This window comes from Aythya fuligula, chromosome 15, assembly GCF_009819795.1.
Source record: "Aythya fuligula isolate bAytFul2 chromosome 15, bAytFul2.pri, whole genome shotgun sequence".
NCBI classification, from domain to species: domain Eukaryota; kingdom Metazoa; phylum Chordata; class Aves; order Anseriformes; family Anatidae; genus Aythya; species Aythya fuligula.
This window is the reverse complement of record NC_045573.1, coordinates 7,997,029-8,018,273: the sequence shown is the minus strand read 5'-3', so window position 1 is coordinate 8,018,273 and position 21,245 is coordinate 7,997,029. Positions and strand designations below refer to the sequence as shown.

Sequence of the window (21,245 nt, the reverse complement as noted above, 5' to 3'; positions counted from 1 at the left end):
AGATAGGGAGGGAGAAACATTAAGAACATTAGCCTTGTTCGGCTCAGAAAGGCCAAGAGCACACACACATAAGTGCTGTGTTAACAAAATAAACCCTCTTCCTTAAGTACCACTTTCAGTAGCTTCTACAAAAGAAACATAGACAGCCAGGAACAACACCACTTGAGTATTGCTATTGCTCCACAATTCATGTAAGAGGCATAAGTAAATAGCTAGCTAAAACCAGAAGCAGGGCTGCTGTGCTGTTTCTGCTTCCCCAACAACTCTACAAGGGAAAGAATGGTACAAATGAATGATAGAGGTCCATCATCCTAGGAAGTATCTACTTATCACTGGATGTAACATTACCATAAATACAGTGACCTAGCTAAAAAAAAAAAAAAAGAGACACTGCTACGTAAAAATGCAAAGGAGAAGGACCATCAGTTTCAGTAGAAGAACAAGGACATGAAATCCATCACAGATGTAAATACTTCATGTTACATCTAAAAATCAAATGCAACAGGACTTAACCCATGCAATCCTTTCAAACCTAACCCTTATCAACTTGATAAGAGATGAATACAGCCTGTAAATAAATGGTTCTGATTTGAAATGCAGTTTCATTATGCTTTCATTGACAGTGATTAACTTTTGTTTGCTCTCAGAACTTCCTGTTCCCCTCACAGAATTAATTTACATAAATATTCTGAAAGTATACACTGAAGTTCCTCCATATTTATTCAAAATAACTCATTAACAATGAGTACTGTGAAGAGACTGTGGCAGGTGAGTCCCCCACTCCTACACTACTTCTGCATAGAAGACTTGATAGTTTGCATTAGTAAAGTTGTCTGCTGACTTCATTTAATGTCCCACATAACAGAGAGCTGGACTTCTGGTGGTTATTCTCCCCCTTTATTCAAAGGAGTAAGACAATCAAATTCAGGTTACCACACCCACAGTGCAGAGGATTTTAATTTTTATATTCTGTTGCATGCATTTGTATTTTCATGCACCATTTCCTTGGCTGTGTGAAGTCATGTGTACAGAATGCAAAAATAAAGCTTAACTGCATGCCTGAAACCACCTGACTGAAAATAGACTGTTACCTCTATAGGCAGTACTGTCATTTCCTATACTAAAAGCAGCAAACAACTGTACAGTGACTTTTAAAAATATAAGCTGACCTTTTACCAAAAGCACTGATTTACTATATCTCATGTCCTGCTGAAGCTTGAAGTGCTACCACCTTTCATACAAGAATAATTAGTACAAGCACTTCTAGGCTCCGTTTATGAGACAGCAAGACTAAGAAACACAGCCTCCCTGTGTTACTAGGAAGTGCAGTGATTCTTTAGTGACTAGTAGTGTTAGGCATCAGTGCTTTTGCTCTGCAACACAACATATGAACAATTTATGAGTGTTCATACTGAAAATATGGTACTTTCAGAGTGAACCTTGTTAATCTAAGCACTTCAGGACTATCCCTGATTGGTTTAGCATGGAAAGGTGTAGAAAGGCAGTTAATGATAGTTCATGTTCTTCACATGTGACAGCAGAAGCAGGAAATAGTATTTCATGGATATAGTAGCACTTCAGCATAAATCAAAAGCAAATGAATGTACTATGCAAATTAAGGAACCAACGACAGACTCATACTAGTTATGACAGCAGCAGGAAGTAGCATAGCAAATTAACATTTAGTTTCATAAAGCTGTCCCTTGCTTATCCAGATTAAGACATTCCATAAGAATGGGTATCAACTGTTGTAAAGGATAACCACAGACCCACATCAAATTCAATCTAATTAGCATGGCACAACCAGTCTTCAAAGGATGCATCATTAATTCTGAGGTAGCATTGGTATTTGCCATTCTCTGCAGGTTAAATACCCTGTTAAACTACTTGGCTCCCTACAATGCAGTAGTGTTTAATGTTTAACCTTATCTGGATTAAAATGTGAAGGGAAAATAGTTACTTTCTAAGGGAATATTTTAGAAATAGAAGTGAGTAACCTATATCATTCAAGTTTTTTTTTTTTTTTTAAAAAAAAGGGAATATTAGAGCAATTAACACCTGAAGAGGACTTGGGAGCTCTTCAGTCTCTCCTGGCACCCAAACTGAAATCTGATTTTTCCAATTCTGTACTGAGTAGGAGAAGCTGCATGTAACAAAAACTGTCAGAAAGGAAACATGATTCACTACCATGAACCTTTTATCCCTACCTTCCAGCCAAGGAAAGAATTATGAACACTTTCCCATCCACCTGCACACACAGCTGCTTACACTTTAATGTATGCATTACAGTAGAAGACAGCTGTTACTTGCTTAGCCCACCCTTTTCAAGGGAATACCTCCACCTTAATTCTCAGCAACCTCAACACTGCATACTCCCCCTATCCTCAACGAATGGTCAGGGAACTGTCAGGAAACTGCCAGCCACCCAGAGTATCAGCTGTGGAGGCAGACAGTCATTAAACTTTCAGAGGTCTCAGGAGCCTCCTATTACACAGTGGTCAGAAGATGCAGGATCCAGCTTGACTATAAGCACTTCAACATCCTTGGTAAACAGATGAATTGTAAGAAGTGTTTTTACAGTAATACTTTAAATCAAAAATACATACTGGTTGTTACTGGTAGGCCTGCACAGAGCGATTTTCCATCACCAGCTGCAGCACAGGACTTGTTTACAGAAGGAGCAGGTGGAAGAGCTATACATGCTACAGTTGTTGGCATAACATGGATTTCTTTAAAAGGAGCATTTGGTAAGCATTTCAAGGAAATAGGCTGTAAAATTCAGGAATAAAGTAACATGGCAGTAGAATAAGCAGACTCAGGAAGTTCAGGTTTACAGGTAAAGCTAAGTTGTTTAATGAGTAGAGATTAAGAGGAAATCAGTATGCAGTTTCATAAGTATATACAAGAGGATACATAATAGACAATGTGATGAATTGAACTCTGCTACTTTTTGTCAGGGTAGAGAGCCACAAGAAAGCAAAACCAAACCTGAAACAGACCTAGGAAGCACACACCTTGAAATTCTGTAATTGGTATGAAGCATTTATGGAGTGATGGAAAACTGGAAAAGTTCATTATTGATTAACAAACCTATTTATGATACTGTGAGATAGGGGCATACTTTTATGGCATTTTTTCCTCCAAAGCACTTCATTATCCCTGGAGGACTACTACTCTAGGGGATAAACTGATAGAATAAAACACTAGTAAAGACTAAAACTGAGTTCCAACCATTGAACTTGAAACCTAAAACATATTCTGTTTGTCAATAATCATACTGCTGTGGTTCATTGCTATTGTTGCAAGGCAAACAGGAAACAGCAATTGTGGGCAGAGGTACTCAGCAGCAGCACTTCTGGGGATCAAAAGCACTGTGCCAAGTGTAACCCAAGGTTGTTTGCTCCACTGCCTTCAGTCCTAGAAGCCCTGTAGTTTCATCCACAGGAAAGCCAACCAGTCCCAAAACTTCCATCAGTACCCTCTACAGATATGCACACCCACACATTTTTCTATTTTAAAAGTAAATAGTCCCAAAACCCTGTTCCCATTTATTAACTTTGCCAAAATTCACCCCTAGGAAGGCACCACAAAGCTTTTAATCCAGGGGTACAAAAGGTCAGCTGCAGGCTACAGCTGAGCAGCCAGGGGTTCAGCATACCACTACTGAGGCCCACTTATCTTCAAAGAAGTTGTGATCTGATGTCTGAAACACACAATTCAAGGGCAGTTAAAGAACCATAATGATCTTAAAAGCTACCAATACACAATCCTCAGCTCCTCAGAAAGACAGAGCTCACTTGTCTCTTACAGCCACTTGATTCAATGTCACTGTCAAAGACAGGAAGCATTAGATCGCTAGTCACAGGTTACTGCCTACTCAATGTGAAGGATCATAGAAGCTTTGGTTCTGGTTTTAGCTTGATTACTCTGACCAAATAGTGTAGTAGTACCACTGCTCTGCCAGACACCTGTCTTGGCAATGGAATACTAAAGAGATAAGTCTTTTCTGAAAGGGTTAAGGATCACATCACTTCAAGTTTATTTGTAAAAATGCACTAACATGTTACATTTAGCATCAATGCTCTTCTCTTTAGGCATTTAAGAAAAGCCAAAAATAGCAGCACTGTGGCCACCACAGAGAGAGTGGCAACAGCAGTCATTGTAACACCAGCCCATGCTTCCTTGCTGAGAGTGTTCCCTACAAAGGGAGAAGACAGTTAAGTATAGTAAAAAGCTGCATCTTTGAACTAAGCACTACGCTCACGTAACACTTAAGCTTAGTACCTTCAGTTGCAGACCATCCTTCTGGCACAAGGAGAACAGGACCCCGCAAGCTCACCACAGCAGAGTTCACACCTGGCATCCCACTCTCTACAACAATAACATAGCAGAGATGAGCCTCATGGTACAGCAGATTGATCTTGGACCAGTGCAGTCTAGTATCTGCTTAGACATTACCTCTTTTGCTTCTAGATTGTCTGGGACACTTTGTTACACACAGAGGGGAGTCTGGTTGGAAACGGTTACAGATTAGGACACTGCAATGAAAGTACACCTGAAAAACACATGCAGATCCATCACTTAGAGAAACAAGTAGTCATACGTACTGCTTTAAGCAGAAGTAGTGTCACTTACTAGGCCAGGGAGGGATTTGTCACCAGATACAAAGGCAAAAGTCTTCACTTCCAGCCTTTGACGATAGTTAGGGTAGCTGACACCATGCCCCACGGGATGAAACACAGTCTTGTAGCTGTCCAAGTCATATCCACACCTGCCAATGATTAAGAAGCAGTAAGTCAGAATAGTACAGTATAGGCCAGATTTTTTTCAAGAAGCAGGCTAGATTTCTATGCAGAGATGTTGCCATTCTCCTGCAAATTCCAAAATATCCAGGGTGGTGCAATCAAGATGCTTGAGAGTGCACCTCTAGCAAAGCCCTTATACCTGGGGCTCTGTTTCCAGAGAGAGAAGGTGGTGGTAAGTGAAGAGTCAGGGGAATCTTGCCACCCACTGCCAACAGGGCACCAGTACTCACCCATCAATAACAATATTCCACTGGGGAAGTGAGCTTGGATCTTGTGATGCTGTTGCCCAACAGTCATCCAATACAAGATGAAGGTTGGGGTCATTGCGGTTCAGGACCTGCACTTCCAGGAAGATAGGCTGCCGTAGGTACCTTACTATTGGGTACTGATCATCACGGTAAGGCTGCCTGTAGGAGTCCTCTGCAAGGCATGAACCAGAACCTTAGTAAGTTAATGCACAGAGTCCTGAACAGACTGGCCTGAAGCTCTTCAGGACCAGCCAGTCTGCCAGCTGCACTTTGTCCAAGAGTCAGATACTAAGCTATAGATTTTCTACCTCAAGTAGCATGGGAGAAGAAAGCATATGAAGTCACTGGAAGTCCAAGCATCAGAACAGTCCACCTATATACCCTCCCTCTCAACAGAAGGTTCAGTTTTTCCCCAGCTATCTGAAACTAGAATCAGCATTACCTGGGTAGCTTAGAAGAACTAAGGAGAGGGGACCTTGGTTCATTGAAGATGACAGTGGAGGAAAGTTGTCTACCCTTACAGAGAGGGATGCATCACCATTGCTGAAGGAGCACATGACTGTTAATCTGCAAGAATGAGAGCAAGTAAGTATCACATCCATACAGAAAATAGCTAGACCCAGAACCAGTTCCCACCTAAGAGGCACCCAGACACACCTGAATTCACTGTCCCTTGAGATCCTGCGCATTGGGAGGTCTGTCCATAGTGCCCTCACCTCATTCTCATAAATGATCTTCTCTCCATCAAGCTGAGAAGTAATAACAGCATTAGTAATAACAGCATTAGTGAGGGCATTCCCACTGCACAGAGTCTTCCCCATTAGCCCTGGGAACATACTTACCCAATACCTGGTCCCACATCCACTCAGTGGGACATGAAACCAAACCCTGTCGTTCAAAGAGGATTTAAAGGCTGGCTTGCATGCTGGGTCTCTGAGCCTAAGTGTATCCAAGTCCAGTGGTGGTACAGTACTGTCAGCAAGGACTTGAAAATCCATGTACCCATCCTGGGTGCATACAGCAGCTAGAACAGAGATTTACAGAAGTTATCATGCCCAGACATGGGCATGGCCCACTCTGACAAAAGCAAGTGGATTTTAGCTAGAGATATACCTTCCTGTGAAGGCACAGCTCAAGAAGAAGCCTTGAGAAAGTATTACCAGCCGAGCAGCTGACTGGGCTGAGTCCACTGCAGAATCACTCACCTAATGGTATGTGCTGGTCACAGGGGCACTCTGGATGCATCACCATTGCCACTATCTCCCCATGGAACTGAAAAGCCAGTTTCAAGGCAGACATATAGGACTGAACTCCTGGGCAGCTCTCCCCATGTAGCTGAAAGACAAGAATTACTCTCCTGTAGTATAAATACAAGTGTTCATTTTAACACACATATATATATTAAAGTTGTTTCTTCTTGCCCTGTGGCCACATTGCTCTTCACTCAGCTAGAGCGAGTCTACCTCCAGCTCTTTTTGGAGAGGAAACCTGGGTTACCTATGAGTGATCACTATCTGCCATGGTCTTCTTTGCATTTGCCATGGCCACAACTGCCCTCAGCCAGCCACAGGGCACACAGCTGGCATGACCACTGCTTAGCACAGAAGCTTTGACCACATTCCCAGTTAACACCAATGAGTTACGTGAGTTACCACATCAACCCCAAGGACTTCAGAATCTGAACTCACCCTGAACTTCAGGACTTCCCTGCTAACATGCAGCTTGACCCCCGTCTTGGTATCCAGAGCAATCCCGTTTTCCTGGAGCTGGTCCATTGGAATGGTCTTATCCTCTACACCCACAGCCTTAAGGGTGCCTGGGAAGGCTGGGATGACAACAGTCATGTGTGTTCCATTACAGACTGCTGGACCTGCAATGACAGCCTTGTTAAGATAAATAACACCTACTTCTCAGGACAGAGGACCACCAGCTTTTTTCCACACATTACCTGGTGCACAAAGCATTCTTGACTCCACAGTCAACCTACGTTCAGGAGGACCATATGTGAGCTTGAGTGCCACAGTGTAGAGCACCTTGCCATCATGCTGCAAAAGATATACAGCTCTATTACAGTGCACTCAGCTCAAGCCACCATAGGTGGAATCCTGCAGGTTGGTATATCATATCTGATTCAAGGCTGCTGCTTTACATCTCAAACAGTTTATTCCCACCCTTCCAGAAGGTATCTGCTCATGACACTGCTAGTCAGATGCTCATGGGACAGACTGCAGCTGGAATCCCAACTATGTAGACACCTATCAGCTGTGCTGATAGGAGATGCATGCTGTACTCCCCCATTTTATAGGACTGGACAATTCAGTGGCAACTATATTAAGTCTAACAGACTCATACACACATCAGCTAAATACAATATCTGATGACATAAGCTCTGACATCTGCAGGTGCTTTCAACAGGAGGAAGGTGTCCAGACTCAGAAGTATCAGAAGTAGTTCCCAGTCCTCTTTGTGCACCTACCTTGTATGAGACAACTCCAGTAGCAGTAAAAGCCACCTGAAAAATCAGGTTGTGTCCATCAGCTAGAAAGTTGTAGCCTTGCTGCATGGCTTGCCCAAGGCTCAGCTGGTGTACCCTGGTTCCATCATCAATTGACAGAGTCCAGGTCATTGGAGTTGCTGGAACCTGTGAAGCAGAAAATCTTTCCTTAGGAAGGGAAAGCATAACCACACAACAGCAGGACACTAGTTCTTCACTCTGCAGGGCTGCCACCTTGCAGATGTCACACTCAAACTACCTATACTGATAGCACCAAATTAGACTTCCCAACAAGTTGTAAGTACTCCAACCTGAATGCATTAGGCTCAGTTTAGGTTCAAAATTGAGGCATACCCACACCCTCCCTTTTGTAAGAAGGTCACCTACTGTATGCTCATCATTGAAACTTGGAATGAGTCTTGGGAAGGTAACCTGAGAAAGTAAAGCACAAGAGTTACACAACACAAGCAGACAACAGTTATGAGTTCACCATTCAAGAGAAGTCTCTGCTACAAGTTTCCAAAGCAGAAGCTGGCATTAGCATCCCAGTTCCCCCTTCAATAGGGCTGGAGCCAGACCATGTGCATTGTTACTGTTAATTTGCTGACTAGCTCTTCAAAAAGAAGTGGGCCATGCCAAGGTGGACACAGCCAACAGACCTCCCCAAAGCTGGCTGGAGCTTTCTGCAGATCCCAGCCACACAGTTCTGAGTGACAGCCATCCTGCCTCACAAAGATCCATAGCATTCCCATTCCTCTACTTACTGCCATGAAGTCTTTTGTACAGTTTGTTGCACCAGCAAAGAAAGGAGCAATAATTTCATCTGCATGGACAACATTGCAGTGAGTACTGTAGGTTATGTTCTTCTCCTCTCCCATTGTGTCATTCACCATCAGCCTCAGTCTCAGCTGGTGCTGACCATACTATAGGAAACAGGAGACTTTGATCAGAAAGCAGTACTCACAGCATAAAAACAAGTCTTTGACTTGCTCCAACTTAGAGTTATTTCAGGCAGTTGTACCAGAGCAAGGGCAAGATTAACCATTATGTAGAAGTTCTATGATTAAAAAAAAAAAAAAAGTTCTCTAGAAAATCATGGGTACACAAGATTAGAATGTTTTACTCTGCAGCCTAAGAGATACAGAAATCAAGAAGAAAGCTTCAAAGACTGCCTGACCAGTGGGCTGTAGTAGCAACTGTTGAAAAGCACATTAGTAAGTACCACACAACAGTAACTACCACAAAACCCCATGGAAGTCTGAGGGCTTTTCAAATACCTAGAAGCAACTGATAGCTGTAAAAAAACCTTCTGCCTTTGAGGCCAGCTGCTTGGGGTGGCCTCCCAGTTACTGCTCTACTCCAAGAGAGGATAACTTGCATTATTTGATCAATCAGTATACATATAAAAAAATAAAGTGCTATGTAATTCTTGGACCTCACTTACTTTCCTACATGGTATCATTTCAACTAGCTCCTAACTCTATTACAGGAGAGCACAGCTTTTATGGTGGCATCCATAAGTATTTAATGCACAGCTAGAAGAATAAGTAGTCAGGCAGCAGTATTTTAGCAGCTTAAGTCAGTAGTCCTCTGGACTGATCCAGGCATTTCCACTCCTGAATGAAGTCAGGACTAGAAACCTTCTTAAATCTAATCATGACCAGAAAAGAACAACCAGAAAACATCAACAGCACACTCCTAGAACAGAGACTCCCTTTACCTCCAGGCTAGTGCAGTTCACAAGTGGGACACTGACCAACAGCTTTTCATAATCCACAGCATGGTCACAGGACACCATTTCCTCACCACTCACATCTAGGAAGAAGGCAAATGATCAGTACTGCAAGTAGGCACCCACCTACTTCCAAGCTACAGAGGAAAGGACCAAGCCAGCAGCAATACCTACCCACTGCACATGCTTGCCAGGAATAGTTGCCAAGCTCTCTGGAAAACTCAACCTCCATCCTGTCTGTATGACAGGTCACACTCTCTGCAAAGCAAAGGCCACAGTCAGCTCTGCCCTCACCTTCCTGGAGGTGCACCCCCAGCCCATAGCCCTCTCTTACACCAGGAGAGGGAGAAGCAGCTCCAAGTAAACAGAGACCCTATCTGAACCCCTACCAGCCCAGGGAGGGGTTATTACCTAAGAGATCCTGATCCCCAAGGCCACCATCACAAGGGACCAAGGGCAGCAAAAATCCAAACAGGAGGAGCAGTAACCTGCAAGCACAACAGAGTCAAATCAGAGAGCAACAAAGAAAGAGCCCAGCTCCCCCATCCCACACCCAAACCCCCACTCACTGCATCCTTGGGGTGCTGAAGGACTGCTGCCCCACACACAACCACATCTCTCTGCTACCACAAGCTTACTATGTGCTGCCCAGGCAGAGTTATATAGGACCTGGTGCAGGCTCCACACAGGTGCGGTCTTTCTGCTGCCTAAAGGACAGAGAGTTTGCACCTGTGTCTTGTTAAGATGTAGTCTGCTTGTGGTGAGGAGGTGAGGAAAAGGGCTCATAGGAAACCTTGAAGTGATGCTAAAGCTTTGGCACTGATTGTTGTATACCATTTTAAGGCATTTTCTTCTTACCTCAAATTTACTCTCTTTATTCTATTGCCAGATGTTGCATAGAAAAATGTACACTTTTGTCAACTTTTTTTTTTTTTTTTTAAAGGAGATTTCTGTGCCACTTCAATTTTCTGATAATTTAAAAGGATTCCACCAGTAGATTTGTATATAATTGAAAATATTTTGTTCCCCTACATGGACAAATCTGCAATGCTGATAATAGAACTAATTAGGAGAAAAACATGAGTGGCAGGTTAAGGAAGATGAGAAGTCCCACATCAGTTTTTAGACTGGAAGATCTCTGGAGGCTCTGGACTGTTATTGTTCAAAGCTAGGATCTGCAACTGCACCGGAGTAAATAGCAGTTGATGTTAGTAGCAGAAAAACGATTTGGACTTCTGCTTTTGCCATCAATAGGATTAGTATGAAGCAAAGCTTTGGCAAGAAATTATCTTCCCAGAGACCCTGGGCTCACAAAATGTATACCACGTGCCTTTATTTATTTATTTTACAATCAGAATCACTGCTTTCAAAAGCCATGATTACAGTGAAAATTAATGAGACAAATTCTGGAGTTGTATGCTAGGTTGTTGCATTATTTATCTATTTTTATTTAGCTTGGACTTAACACAGTAGGGGAAACAGTTAGAGCAATGTGATTGCCATAGTCACCTGGATTTGCCCTGCAGTGCACGTTAGCATCTACTGACATCAATATTCCAGTTTGTAAGATTGCAGGATGTGATTCATCAGCATGTGCTAGGATAATTGGTTGTTGCTTCACTTAAGATGTCTGAATTCCAGGGTGTGCAACACAAGCCGCAGAGAAAGCGTGGCCGTTTCTCCTTTCAAAAAGTTCAGCTCCACCTGTCTGAGTTGCTGAACCTGTGAAAATAACTATGGCCTGAGTTATGTGGTTAAACATCTAATTCATGTCCTGGAACACAAAACTATCTCCATTACTCTCTTACTTTTCTGCTGAAAAAACCTGCAAGGTCTGCTCTTCAGTTTCTCTGCTTTGTTTACTTATTTGAGTTCCTGACTTCTGCAGAAAAAAAGGCATTGCTCAAGATCAGTGCTGATCACTGGGGCGTTGCATACCAACACTGAAGAACACAGATCATCTCAGCCCAGATGTACATTCCCATGGGTTTTGCCTGCCTTTGGGTCACATAGCAGCAGCAGGACAGCATTTCAGACAGCAATTCACTGTCATACAACATCATCACTGCTTCTAGCTCTACTGAAGTCTCCCAGTCTGCTTTTACATGCACAGTGTGGGCGGGTGTCGAGGTGTGAGGGTGAAGAGAGACAGGGCTTTGATTTTCCGGGTTTGCTATGTTTCCAATTTATGCATCATTCCTGATAAACTAAGGCCTTGCTGCTGAAATGCTGCTTGCAGGCAGATGGTGGGGGCTGGAGCCCACAACCCTAGCAAAGATGACTGCAGGATGGGGTCTTAGCCAGCGCTGGCAGGGGGGACACACAACCTCTCTGCGGAAACAGCGCATACAGCAACGGTGTTCTTGGACACAGCAGTGGGAGCTTTGCCTGTGTGAGGAGTGAAAAATACCTTTTTATGGTTGCTTAGATGTTGCTATCATCTCTGGTTTGTGTAGCCACAGTCACCCTGTGTGAACAACCTCATTCTTCTCCAAGCCCATTTGTTCCAGCGATCTCATTAGACAAGTAGAGGTTTACTTGCCTCCCCCCTCCCCTTGTATGGCCTTTACCATACTGCATTTGTTGCCCATAAAAGTTGCAATGAGGCAATGTTGTGCTAGATAATACCTCATGCAAAACAGATGGCACAACTTCACTGTTTTTCTCCCAGGCAAGTAATACAGGGCTCTGAATTATCTAGAACAACGTAACTAGTGATGCTGTAGTATTACTAGATAAATAGTTTGTTTAACTGGCAATATTTTTCTTGAGATAGTCCTTGAAGGAAATAGAACAATAATCATAGATGTAGCAAAGCCCAATAACAAAAGAGAACTGTTAGTTAAATAATTCATTAGTCTACAACAACATGTACCATTACAACAGAGTTTCTCCTGGGCCTGGTAGGACATTTCAATTGGAAATGCAATGGTTTTGAAGTTCTTTTCAGACCCAAAATGAAAGGCTTCATTCTAACTACTTAGAGACTTTAAAAAGTTCTCAATTTTGAGCGTTGCTCTCAAAGACACATCTCTATTCAGGCTGAGAAATTTAATTCATTTGACATTGAATCATTTATTGCATTTTAAGTTGAGGTTTTTAGATGGGACAAGAATAAACAAATACCAGGAGTTTAGAAATAGATGGAGATTTTGTTTGGTCTTTTCTTTTTTTCTTTTTTATTTGTTTTGGTGATGCCTGCTTTTGTGACATAAATAAAGAAAAAGTCCTAGAGCTTCCCTCCAATTGAAGTGGGTTTTGTTTTACCTCTAATTAAAACTTGAAACAATAGTTTTCCACTTAGTATCATATAAAGTAACTTTCTTTTGAAGTAAATATTTTGAGATGTTAGATGATAAAAATCTGAGTTCAATATTTTGTGTGATGAATTAGTTAATAGAAAAGCTAATTAATATAATTCTATAGTAGAAATCAACAATCAAAAGAAAACAAAAACAGCCTTTTTTGCCACTGACTCGCTTCAATAGATGTAGCCAACAATATAAGATGTCAACATACTAGAAAAAATGCTGTCTCCTCTCTGCTAGCAGGCACTGGTGGTATAGGCAATACATGCCAGGGTGATCATTCTACAAAGAGTAAAAGAAATTATAATATTCTTTATTAAGGAAATAAAATGCAATGGCACTGAGAAACAGCTAATCTAGTATATAAATAAAATCTGTGTATAAAATCTGTCTTTGTTCTGCACCTTTTTTTTTTTTTTTCCTAGTAGCTGTAAATTTAACTCAGTGCTGAGCCTGGTTAAACAGAAAATAGAATAAATCACTGAAGTTTTTATTAGAAAGGTATAATCAGCAGTGCCAGGAACCTGACAAGAGCTGAGGGTAACTGTCCCCTGCAGCAGGACGGAGGTGGGCCTGGGTGAAGCACAGCCCTTCCTCACCAACCCGGGGGCTGGGCAGCAGTGGGGCAGCCCTGCCTGAGGACTGCATGAAGGAAAACCAGAGCTTCAGCTTACCCCTAGCTGGACTTGTTTATTCAGAGATTCAGACCTGTTACAGGACCTGACAGGCTCTTCTCTACGTGGAGGAAAATGTTGGTACAAGCTTGTTCCTGAAGAGCTCTTCAGTCCCTGTCTGAGAAAATAATTATGACAGAAAGCCCATTTGGAGAGGTCTGCTGTGCGTTACATGGGTGGCATTATGGGAAGTAAATGAGGTGGCTCTCCATCCAGTAATTGCACCAATTTCAGACAATGAGCTGGTTTGCAATTGCTACCACTTCTGTAACAGGGGCATAATAAGCAACAGAACCTCACTGCTAATTGCTGAGAGTACTCTCTCTGAGATACAGGTTAATTCAGTTAGTCATGGAAAACAGCTTGAGAAAAAAGTAACACGGAGCTGGCAGCTGTTGTCAGCGTGACCAGAGTAACAGACAGCCCGGGACATTTTCTTTACCTACTGATACCTTCTGAGCTCCTGTCTTAAAGCTGACCTTTTATGTGGTTTTCTCTTAGCAATTCTTTTGAACTGAAAAATTAGAATTGTGGCCTAACTCTAAGAGCTTTCACTCACAGATGTAGCCCTTAACTCTACTGAAATCAATGTAAACAACTTCTAAAGCAGGAAGTGCTTGTGTGAAAATGGGACTGGACCAATCTGTTCCAAGGCGATGACTGCAGTGCATGTGGGGCAGTGGGCTCGGGAACATCATGTTTCTATTTCTTGAATTCCCTGTGCCGTCTTGAGGAAATCATTCAGATTTTTTCACCTGCATCCAAACATAGAGATTACAGTACCAGTGAGATGACTTTACATTTGCCAAGTGTGTTAAGATCAAAGACTGTGGTTTTCCCTACTGTGCCTTGTGGACCAGCTGGCCAGTCTTAGCCGAACACCTCCCGGTCCTGACAGGCCTGCTTCCACCCACACATCCGTCTGCGTGCACCAAACGGCTTCACTGATGTGGCTGTTTTTGCTGGGGAGAGGCTTGTTTTCAAATGCAGTAACCCAAATAAATGATAGGTTACAAACAGCTTGTCCAGTGAAGGTTCCACAGTATTTCAGCCTATCAAAACTCAAGGGTTTGTTTTTACTTAGGGTGAAATCTGGTCACGTTGACATCAATGTTAAATCTTCTTTCAAAGACAGTTTTCCCAGAACAAATAAGTTTGGCAAAAGCAGCTGAGACATGGAAAAGATGAAGGAATCCCCTCTGTGTTTGGACAAATATGCACTGAGAGGTAAGCAGCAGAGCCACCCCTCACGAAATGAAAGCATTCAGCACACCACTGCCTTATTGCAGAACTCCAGTTGTTTGCTAGGGTGAACTTTGCCTCCTCATATTCATCCTCAAGGTGACGTCTCAACTTGTAATCATTAATGGACTATCTCTGTAATGGAAAGGTAGCTGTACTGTCTGGATATCGGACAGAGCTGCTTCGGGAAGCCAGAAGTTCCTGAAAATGTCGAGCAGGTATCACAAAGCAGCAGCTGATGGCAATCTGGACCTCTTGAAAGAAGCCACTAGAAAAGATCTTAACACTTCAGATGAAGATGGGATGACGCCCACCCTTCTGGCAGCATACCACGGGTATCTAGAAGCTCTAGAGGTCATATGCCGGAGAGGGTGAGTGAATCCGCCTCCATTTCTCGTGAGCCTGTGGCTCAAAAGTATAATTACTGTGTATTTCTAATGCTGCTGTGACACCAGACCCAAAAGGCTGAAAAAATCCTGGTAATTTCTTTCAATGCATTGCCAAGAACTGTTTCTCCTCATTCATATGGGTTTAAGCCCAGAACCTACAAACAGGTCTGTACATGGGGTTGGTGAAGCTCTCTCTAATGGAGAAGTGGGCCAACAGCCTTTTGTGGTTATATATCTTTGGAACTGGCTTTAAAGGTAAATGCCTTGTCTGAAACATTTTTAGCAAAAAAATCTATCTCTTTTGCTTCCTAAAGTGCAGGTACCACCAGAAGATTTAGTACTTTACAGAGGCAAGTCATGACTGATAGTTTTGAGACAGTAACATCTAAAAATGTTATTTCTCTGTTTTTTATAGTATTAGCCACTACCATCACACTAAAAATTGTAGTACTGTTTCAGAACTTGGGTAGGGTCCTTGCAAACTGAAAAAGAAAAAAAAAAAAAGGTTTTCTACTGTTTTTTTTTTTTTCTTTTTTCTTTTCTTTTCTTTTATTTTTTTTTTTCCTAATAGTAACAGTTCTCATTTTATCATTTAAATGTACTAATTTAAAAGGTATTATACAAAAGACCATTACCTCTACATATCATCTCAGTATTTTCTCTGCTTGGAGTCTACATTTTAAACTGTGATTATCTAGCACGATTTAATAGAAGGAAATGCAGTAAATAAAATATTCTTTCTGGGATGAGATGAAGATCGACCTGCATTTTCAATCATAATAGTTTAAAGAAGATTGGAGTGAAAAGTTGAATAACTATTTGGATATATTTAATGTTCTTTTCTTAAAAAAATAGAATTGAAAATATAAAATAAAAAGGGATTTGTCATAGACTTGCTTTAAGGTTCATTGAACTCAGGTGTGGCTGTAATAGTACAATAAAAAAGACCTTTGGACTCTATAGCTATGGCTGTGTCCCCCAGGAAAAGCGAAAATAGACTGACAGTTTTTCAACTTGTATAAAGGCAGCTCCAAGGAAATACCTAGAGTCAATAAAGGTCTCTGAACATCTAGAAGACAGAATGACTACCTAATGAACAAATAACTAAGTAATCTTTTCAATATGTGGGTTAAAAATGTCTTCTACTATATATGCTCATAGAAGTCACAGCAGGTGACACAAAGATAAGAAATTTCTACGTGTTTGTTACTTAACGTATTTTTAACTCATTTTTTTTTTCAGTAGAGGACAACTTTGGGATAGTATTGCTCTCAAAATTATCAAACATATACATTCACTTCTATTTTAATCTAAGATTTCTTGCCACAATCAGTAGGCTGAGGCTGTCAGAGATATTGCTGTGTCTCAGTAGTTCTGTTGGCAGAAGCTGAACTTTGGAAGGTGTTCAATCTGTTCTGCAGTCAGGCAGTGTCTTCTGAAAAAGTATTTTAATTTTTTTAATGAAGCCATCCTTTCCTTGAAGCAAAGAAGGTTTCCTGACAAAGGCACTGAGATACAGGATATTTTTCCTCTAGTGGTTGCAGATTTTAGGACTCTGAAGCCTGCAACACACTCAACCCTTGGAAAATGTACCAATACTAAAAATAAGCCCTTTCATCTTGTAAGAGTTTGTCTCCCAGACATTAAGAGATGTTTTCTCTGCCTGCTTTGAAGGCACATGAATGGAGGCAAGACCAAGTAGCAGATCTGCTCTCTTTTGTGTGAGCCTCCTTCATGCTTGAGAAAGCAGTGGAAGAGGAGTAAGAGATGCCAAAGTAGATGTAAAACTTTGCCCAAAGTCCCCCTGAGCTGGGAATTGACACTCTAGTTTGTGAATTGTTTGAGACTCAAAGGTTGGCAGGCTCCAGAGGGAAAACAGACCTCAAACAGCTCTGAAGGGGAGGATGGATGGCCCAGCCCTTCCAAGGCCAGGATAATGCAGACAGTTGCTAATGTGGGAATGAAGGAATCTGGCACACTTTGCAGCAGTTCTCCAGGGCACAGCCACAAAAGCAGAAATTTGTACACATAGTTTCCACATGTCTAAGTGGGAAAACTTTGATGCTCAGCTGCCACCTCCCTGTAGAAATGCCTGCACTCTCAGAGCCTGGCCTGCTCAGGCTTGCTCTTGTTTCTCAACACAAGTAGCTGCGTGCTTCAATTCTACATGGCCCCTAATCCCCCACTTGCCTGTAGCATTTTAGCTGAATTCTGATGTTCTCAGAACTGGCCTTCAGCAAATATGTTAGTGTTTTTAATTTTGGAGACATTCATTGACAGAGACCAACACCTGAAGGAGATTTTGTGATAGTATGTACAATTTCATCCACGGTACAACTGCCATGGAACAGATATCCAAGACTTCGCAAAATTTTCCAAGGTTATTAAAGGCTTTGGGATACTGTGGTTGCCTGACCTGTTGGTCACAGATGACCCAAGTTTTGATCAGAACCATGGCTGATGTTGATCCCACCAAATACGAATGAACAGATTCAAGCCAATTCTAGCCTGCAAGCAGTAGCTCAATGTGAAGTCAGTGCAAGAGTTAAAAAGTTCTCTGGCTTTAAATTTTATTGAAAAGTCATGGTATTTTGTTTTCAAATGAGCTTCTGCTTTCCAAACCCCATGAGTAAAAGAAGCTTAAGGAGAACAAAAGTGATGAAGAAAAACAATAGCATCAGCCTCAGCTTAATCCAGCAGCAATGGAGAGAAATGTGTAATCAGGGCTTTACTCCTAATCATTTACCTATTACCTACCAAAGAAGTGACTGTATGGACACAATACGTATGCATCACTGCGATCACTGAAGAATCCTCCTAATATTGTCCTTGTGTTTGACAAACAAAAGGAAAGAGTCACCCAAAAGCCTCTAAAATATTCTGCCCAGGAGCAGCTGAAACAGTTTTGCAAACAGTTCCAATGAGTATAAGTCAAAGCCTGCTTTCAGCAGTCTGTGGCAGAGTAGGCAGGGCTGCAGCCTTTTGCCTGTATACCCAGTGCTTGAGGTAAGTAGCACCAATCGGTGCAGCACTGATCTCCAGGATGGAGCTAAACTGACTCATTTTGTTTGTGCTGTAGTCCTCACAGCAAAGCTGAGGTAAATATTTACAATTTATTCAGTTCCACTGCAGTGTTATGCTTGGGTACGTCCAGCTCACTCTGTGCTATTTTCCTTCTCAGAGGTGATCCAGACAAATGTGACATCTGGGGAAGCACTCCTCTCCACCATGCTGCTTGCAATGGTCACATCCACTGTGTTTCCTTTCTGATCAACTTTGGTGCCAATATATTTGCTCTGGACAATGACCTCCGCACTCCTCTTGAGGTGGCTGCCAGCAGAGATCGCCATGAATGTGTCAGAATCCTGGACAAAGCTGCCACGGAGCGGAACCTGCTGAACCCAAAGAAGGTAGCCAAACAAAAAGCCCAGGCCCAGAGGAATGTGGAGAAACAAATTAAGGAATGTGAGAAACGACAAGAGAAACACCAACATGAAATGAACAGGAATTATATGAAAGAAAATGTTGACACAGTAACCTCTTCCAAAGGGACACACTCGAGGGTAAAGATACCCAGTCTCTTCACTTCAAATACAACAACTCCTTTCTCCAAAAATCTGAAAGACACCTTCAAACTGAGGACAAAAAAGACAGCTGGTAGCACAAGAAGCCAGGAAACACAAAGCAATGGCCAAGCAGATGAGAAGGATAGGAGAAGTGTGATGCATTTATTTGATGAGAAAGAAGAGGATGAATTACTAAATGAGAATGACAGTCGGCTCTCTATTTTCCAGAGGCCAGGTCTTGGCAAGATCGTATTTGGAAGGAATTTGGCTGCAGATGTAAATCCTGGAATCATGTTTCCTGAGAAAGAAGTCATAAGCTTTAAAATGTCCAGTGAACTCTTTCAGAATGAAAGTGCTGAGAATGACAGGGAAGATGATGTTGAAAATGGTGCTGATATCCCTTGGCAGGAGGAGGAAGGCATTTGGGATGATGAGGAAGCAGAAAACACACCCCTTGAGGTATTTCTGGCATCCCAGATGCTGGATGAGTTTCTTCCAGTCTTCATGAGGGAAAAAATTGATTTAGACACCCTGATGCTATGTTCTGATGAAGATCTACAAAGCATTCAGATAGAGCTGGGGCCAAGAAAGAAGGTTTTGAATGCTGTGAATAAAAGAAAACAGGCTCTCAAGAACCCTGGAAAGACTGTAGATACTTGCTTATAAATTAATGTACCTGTTGCTGTAACCTGCACACTGATTATCTTTTCCTGATTCAAAATAGAATGCAGTTCTTTTCAAACATCTGCTAAAATGGAAGGCAAAGAGGTTACCAATTGCTTTAGGTGGTATAGCAAGGTCAAAGACATAGATGGCTATGGTACACAGGATTTTAATTCAAGCACATTCTACCAAAAAGAACCGATGTGAAGGTAAAAAAAAAAAACTAAAAGCTTTAGATTCAAAGCTTTTTCTCCCTTCTTATGGAGATTGGATTTCTTTTTGTCTGAATAACTTAAAATATTATTGAAGGCCAGACATAGCACATTCTTTATTAAAACCCTTTCTTTCTTCTCCAAAACCACAAAAAAAAAAAAAAAAAAAAAAAAAAAAAAAAAAAAAAAAAGCATTCCCAAAGCTCGAGAGCTTAGAGTTTAGAGTTTTCTCCATTCACTCATTCACTTCTGTTAGGTTGCTACAAACTGCCTTTCCTGGTAGTGATGGTATGCTAGAAGGTGAATCTGAACCTTGATTTCAGCTGTGGCTTATTGACTCTTATAACTGCTGAATTAATATAAATATGAGTAATTTACAGCAAGTTTTGTGTTCTTGTCAGTCAGGCTTCTTGCTACTGCATTTATATTAATTTAAAAATATATGAAGTACCTTGCCAAGAGATGTTTGGTGTGAGTTGCATGTTCTTTTCTCTTGTATCACTACACTGGACCCATTTGCCAGCATCCATCATGTCCTAAGTGACATCAAGATGCAATCCATTTAACTACAATAATCTGAGGTTTTATTTTCAATATTTTTGATCTTTTCTATGTCCTCAGCTTGGCTCGTACAGGGTGCTTTTGTCATGCAAAGTCACAGAAATGAGGGCTTTTTCATCCAGCATTTTCTGTTGGTCATTTTCAGCCTCAGCCTGAAAATGGCATGTAACTGGGTACATATACACTGAGCCTAAATAAAGGGAAAGAGAAAGAAAACAATACACTGCTTCTGTGGAAGCTCCTGTTCTTTACAGTCCATCTGGAGGCACCCAGATCAGGCTTCTCTTCATCTGTCTTGGACCTATTCCCTTGGGAAGCCAGCACTATCTGACATGAATTAATCATTCCTGTTGTCTTGTGAATCTAATAAGGCTTTTGTAGTAGCCATGCTCTGGCTAACATCTCACATTTTAGAAGCACAATTATTAACAGGACTTTTACCTTTAAATCTCCTTTTATATCTTTCTATCGTATATATCTATCTATGATTTCTTCCTTCAGAGTGCACTCAATTTATGGACATTTATTTATCATTTATCTATTTCTCATGGTTCCTTCTTTCCACATCTCATTTCTTTAATTTGTTCACTGTGATTGCTTTTCTTGGCTGGACTTTATTCTGCATTCTTTTCTCCTTGGATTCCTGTACTTCAGCACATTGATATTTTCTCCTATTAAGCAGTCACATCAAAATCTTATGCTGTGCAACCTCAAGTGACTGCTGTGTTCAGCACAGTAATTAAAGCAGACAGCATCCCTCAGCCTCTGTGTTATTAACCTGCTGGGGTGTTTTGGTTTTGGCTATGAAACACCCAGATTTTTAACAAAACAAGAAGCAAATGACGAACTTTTTGTATTCATGGGTATGTGACAAGTGGATTTTGAAGGGTCAAACCCTATCATTCTCACTCACACAACTGCAGTAAAAGTGCAGGGCGGTTTGCTCGACTAGGCCTACAACCCCATTCCCCATCCTGCTCTACCCCATAAGCTATACAGCCATTTATTTTGTATCATTCAGGATAGGCACTCTCCCCCACAGTCAGCCCCTCCATTTAGCTGCCTAAACAAAAGTTTGTGACCTTCCTACAACTCACCATCACTGAAAGGTGTTGCTCACGGAGGACCTGGTTAGTGGCTGCCCTTACAACAGAGCAGCTCCACCCCTGGGGAGCCACCACTGCTATTCTGTCAGGGACTAGTGCGGAAACAAGAAAACGGTCTTTGAACTGTTCTGTGCAGTTCTAAGGCAGCCCCCGCACTGCTGGCCAGAGTGCAAGCCAGAATTACTTTGTGGCAAAGGTAGAACAAGCCACTCCTTGCAGGTGTGGGTGGCTGAGGACAGTGCAAG

The 21,245-nt window shown here is 41.8% G+C and overlaps 2 protein-coding genes across 2 annotated transcripts; one reads left to right on the top strand and one right to left on the bottom strand.

Annotated features, from left to right (window-relative positions):
- Positions 1 to 4,055: 4,055 nt before the first annotated feature.
- ZP2 (zona pellucida glycoprotein 2) lies at positions 4,056 to 11,764 on the bottom strand. Its single transcript, XM_032197758.1, has 18 exons — positions 11,757 to 11,764; positions 9,691 to 9,767; positions 9,454 to 9,537; positions 9,268 to 9,362; positions 8,312 to 8,470; positions 7,935 to 7,979; positions 7,530 to 7,694; positions 7,002 to 7,098; positions 6,742 to 6,923; positions 6,259 to 6,388; positions 5,896 to 6,077; positions 5,711 to 5,802; positions 5,496 to 5,620; positions 5,036 to 5,225; positions 4,636 to 4,771; positions 4,459 to 4,555; positions 4,285 to 4,371; positions 4,056 to 4,198 (listed from the first exon to the last, which is right to left on the bottom strand). Exons 1-18 carry the CDS (start codon positions 11,762 to 11,764, stop codon positions 4,056 to 4,058), a joined length of 2,094 nt encoding a protein of 697 aa, XP_032053649.1.
- Positions 11,765 to 14,710: 2,946 nt separating this feature from the next.
- Positions 14,711 to 19,124, top strand: ANKS4B (ankyrin repeat and sterile alpha motif domain containing 4B). Its single transcript, XM_032197965.1, has 2 exons — positions 14,711 to 14,874; positions 18,074 to 19,124. The coding sequence occupies exons 1-2, from the start codon at positions 14,711 to 14,713 to the stop codon at positions 19,122 to 19,124; spliced, it is 1,215 nt and encodes a 404-aa protein (XP_032053856.1).
- The last annotated feature ends 2,121 nt before the right edge of the window (positions 19,125 to 21,245 follow it).